This window comes from Arachis ipaensis, chromosome B06 (genome assembly GCF_000816755.2).
Source record: "Arachis ipaensis cultivar K30076 chromosome B06, Araip1.1, whole genome shotgun sequence".
NCBI classification, from domain to species: Eukaryota; Viridiplantae; Streptophyta; class Magnoliopsida; order Fabales; family Fabaceae; genus Arachis; species Arachis ipaensis.
Genome location: NC_029790.2, coordinates 6,171,675 through 6,172,078, shown reverse-complemented (window position 1 = coordinate 6,172,078; position 404 = coordinate 6,171,675). Strand labels below are relative to the sequence as shown.

General features: G+C 21.3%; 1 protein-coding gene and 1 long non-coding RNA gene across 3 annotated transcripts in view; one reads left to right on the top strand and one right to left on the bottom strand.

Annotated features, from left to right (window-relative positions):
• Positions 1-404, top strand: part of LOC110263117 — a 21,883-nt gene that overhangs the window by 15,034 nt on the left and 6,445 nt on the right. The gene's annotated exons all lie outside the window — the stretch shown is intronic.
• Positions 1-404, bottom strand: part of LOC107645563 (beta-amyrin 11-oxidase-like) — a 71,936-nt gene that overhangs the window by 68,795 nt on the left and 2,737 nt on the right. For both annotated transcript variants that reach the window (XM_016349620.2, XM_021103817.1), the window contains exon 4: positions 143-232. In XM_016349620.2, the coding sequence (XP_016205106.1) occupies positions 143-232 (90 nt within the window). The remainder of the gene's footprint in view (positions 1-142; positions 233-404) is intronic.

The following is a 404-nucleotide window of genomic DNA, read 5'->3' as shown; positions in this document are numbered from 1 at the left end:
AAATAAGACAAAAAAAAAATATTAAGAGATCATATTTTATTTTTTCAAATAAAAATTTAAAATTTAAAAGATTCAAATTTATTACAAATATACTATATTTGTACTCTTTTATATTATATTTTCTAAATTCTAGAATTATTACCTTACTTAGATAAACCATTTTCTTAATTTCCTCAATATTTAGATACTGTTGCGAAGGTGACCTTGACTTCATGATTTCTTCTTGCTCCTCCTACAAGATATATACATATAAAAGTAAGGGGAGGGGGCATTTAAAAGAAGCACCAAACAAATGCTACTACTGAAGTATTAGGATATACTCTTATATGGGGTTAGGTTTTATTATATTTTAAAAATCATTTATTTATTTATTTATTTATTTATTTATTTATTAATAATTTAAA